This window comes from Myotis davidii, unplaced genomic scaffold, assembly GCF_000327345.1.
Source record: "Myotis davidii unplaced genomic scaffold, ASM32734v1 scaffold150, whole genome shotgun sequence".
Lineage (NCBI taxonomy): Eukaryota > Metazoa > Chordata > Mammalia > Chiroptera > Vespertilionidae > Myotis > Myotis davidii.
Genome location: NW_006283437.1, coordinates 2,732,089 through 2,735,301, shown reverse-complemented (window position 1 = coordinate 2,735,301; position 3,213 = coordinate 2,732,089). Strand labels below are relative to the sequence as shown.

Below are 3,213 nucleotides of genomic sequence, written 5' to 3'. Positions count from 1 at the left end.
CACACACACACACTCACACACACACACACACTCACACGCACGCACGCGCGCTCTCTCTCTCACACACACACACACACACACACACACACACACACACGTCGCCAAGACAGGGAGGAAGTACGGCCAGGGCACTCCTGGCTCTGACCTCCCCGGGACCGTCCGGCCAGGTCATGACAGCCAGGTCTCGGCCGGCCCAGGCTGGTGACACCCCAACATTTTGGGGGTGGAATCAGGATTTTGGTCTCCTTAGAGCCTGGGAGCCCAAGGAGCTGGGACCCAGAGTGGACCAGTCTCCTGCCTGAGCACGAGCCCTTTCCTTCCCTCAGGTTTGGGAGCACCGTCGAAAGCTGGAGGCCCGAGATGGTGTCCATGAGCCGCGACAACTTACAAAGCGCCTGGCAGTAGGTGGCGGGCAGAGGCTGCACCTGCCAGGCCTGCGGGCAGCCTGGGTGGCTGCTCCCTCCATCCCCGCTGCACTGAGGGGCAGTGCCTGCCTCTGTTCTGGCCTCACCCCGGCCTCGCTCAGCAGGGCTCTCCTGCCCCCCAGGTGGGCCCTGACCCTGCAGTGCCGCGGCAGCAGGAACGTCCTCGGCGCCCTGCGCAAGGCGGTGGAAGTGGACTTCAAGGACAAAGACAGACAACAGTCGCAGGGCATCTACCTCTTCACAGGGGGCATCCCCGACCAGGACATGGTAGGTGCTCCAGTCCCGGGCACCCCCATCCTCATGACCCCACAGCGTCCCCGGGTGGACGTGGCCGCTCCCCTCAGCACGGCTTTCCGAGCTGGACTTAGTGTGCAGGAGACGCGCCCGGGGTGGTGTGGGGATGCAGAACCTGGCCCCGGAGGCCTGGCCGGGGGCCTGAGTCTGCATTTCTAATGAGCTCCCCGGCTGTCACCCGGCTCTCAGGCCCAGCTCCCGCCATACCCTCCCCAGATAGAGAAGTTGTGACCCAGCTCAGCCGTCTTTCTACCCTCGGCACCCAGTGCTCACCTGGCACACAGTAGGCCCTCAAGAAAAATGATCCGGCAGAACTGATCTGGGGCCAACAGGTTTAAGAACCCCACCCTCTCCCCCCAGCCCACGCTCAGCGCCTACATGGCTGAGGCCTCCGGGGGCTGCGACCTCCAGCTGAACGTGTGTCTTTTCTACGTTGGGGAGCCGCCGCTGGACACCACCCCACCTGCCTGCTACGCCAGCCGCACCGACACGGCCACCGCCTACCGCGAGGTCACCCGGGCCGCCGGTGGCCGTTTCCACTGGTTTGGAGACACAGGTGCGCGAGTGTCGGCTGGTTCCTCCATCTCTCTGTCTCTGGGAGCCTCAGTACCAGCACCGCTCCCTGTGCCAGAGAGGTATTCCCGAAAGGCAGCGTGAAAACCCCACTCAAAAGCGGAAAGCTGCTGCTCACAGCACGTGTTCGCTGCAAACGGATGGTGGGATGGCGGCACAACAGTGCGAATGTGCTTAACGCTGTGACCGTACACTCACACATGGTTAGAATGGTACATTTGTGTCACATGTTTTACCGTAATCTTTTAAGTCAAAAAGAAAAGTAAAACTGTTTAAATACATTAGAATGTGGAGCTGGAAGGGGCACCAGAGGTCCCTCAGTTTAGTGTTTCCCACAGGGGAGTGTTCACAACAGGTGGGTGAAAGGTAGTTGCTCACAGAACTCATTGTGACAGCTGGAGGGGGGCAGACGACGCCACCCCAAAACATGCCTCAAGGCATCAGAATTGCTGTGAGCTGATGCCAAAAAGCTCTCTCCCTTCCCCCACACGGTCTAGAAACAGGACACAGGCCAACTTCAGAGTCTGTCTCCTTTGTCATGATGCCCTATTTCTCAGGCTAGTCAGCAATACTTACTGCAGACATCAGCCACTCTAAGTATCCCAGGGTGGGTGATTTTACTCACTGGAGCAGACCAGCACCCTTGCTCCTACCTGCTCTTCCTGTGGGTGCAAGCTCTTGCCTGGGTGCCGGGTCCCATGGCCATCCCCACTGGTGGTAACCTCGCTGTCACTGCCACTGGACTGTGGGGGTGGGGACTGGTCCGCTCAGCCCATAAGACCCCACCCTGCCGCTCCAGCTCAGGTCACCTCCATGGGCCCCTGCTGCACTGGCACCGATCGGGCTGGGACCGGTGCTCCTCCCCCATAAATACTTTGTTTCCAGGCATTTATGAAAGTGACGACATCAACGCCATCGTGTCTGAGATGGAAAAGGCTCTCAACTACTCGCAAAAGGTATGCTTTGGGGTGGGGATGAGTGCACTGGCTTCTATATTGTTTCTGGGACTGCACACATAGTGCCACGAACCAGGTGCTTAGAACAGCAGGCATGCATTCTTGCATAGTTTCAGCGGCTGGAAGTCTGAAATCAAGGTGTCAGGAGGCCCACTGAAAGGAATTTAGGGATAAAATAGGCAGGTTTAGGGAGTCCTGAGAATAAAGAGGGTCCATGCTGGAGGAATGCATAGGTGAGGGCTTGGAGCCTCCAAAAGGCATCCATTCACAGCGGATAAAAGTCACGAAGTGGGGAAGAGGGAAACACTTCCGCAGAAGATAGAGAAATGAGGACAAATGGCGGAAAGAGGGGAAGATTTTCACAGGAGATAGAGGAATGTTACAAGGTAAGGGGAGGTGGGGAGGGGGCACCACGCGGGTTTTGGACTTGAATTTGATGTTCTGCAAAAGGGTGGCCAATCAAAAAGCACGGGGTCATAAAATGGGGAAGGGGTCCAATTAGAAGGGAGCATGAAGAGACAAAGAGCTACAGCATTTATAAACATCAGCAAGAGAGGCTTTGGGGGTTACCCCCTTGGGACCCCCTTCCTACCTGAGAGTCTGAATTTGCTTCCAATAAATTCCCACCCTTTTACTAACAGGTACCTTTAGTCTGTGAAATGTATTCTTCAAACTTAGTGAGATAAGAACCCGCAAGGGGAGATCCACCCCACACACCGCACACCTCACCGTGTTCCCTCTGGAGACTCTGGGTAGGGTCCGTCAGTGCAGCTGGGGTTAAAGAAAAAATATTGCACTGGATGCTGGTTACAATGTCAAGGAAGACTTTATGCAAGGCTCTTGTAATAAGGGAGTGCGATGGAACTCAGCTCCGAAGGCAGCGGAGTTTATGGCCAATGGCAGAGTGACGGGTCACGAATGGGAATTACTAAGAGAAACGTGTTCAGCTTTCGAGAATAGGGGGA

General features: G+C 56.6%; 1 protein-coding gene across 1 annotated transcript in view; it reads left to right on the top strand.

Annotated features, from left to right (window-relative positions):
- The window catches only part of VWA3A (von Willebrand factor A domain containing 3A), a gene marked incomplete at its 5' end in the record, with an annotated part of 37,027 nt that overhangs the window by 11,758 nt on the left and 22,056 nt on the right, over window positions 1-3,213 (top strand). The window contains 4 exons of the mRNA XM_015563922.1: window positions 327-401; window positions 548-692; window positions 1,080-1,275; window positions 2,178-2,248. Coding sequence (XP_015419408.1) covers window positions 327-401; window positions 548-692; window positions 1,080-1,275; window positions 2,178-2,248 — 487 coding nt within the window. The remainder of the gene's footprint in view (window positions 1-326; window positions 402-547; window positions 693-1,079; window positions 1,276-2,177; window positions 2,249-3,213) is intronic.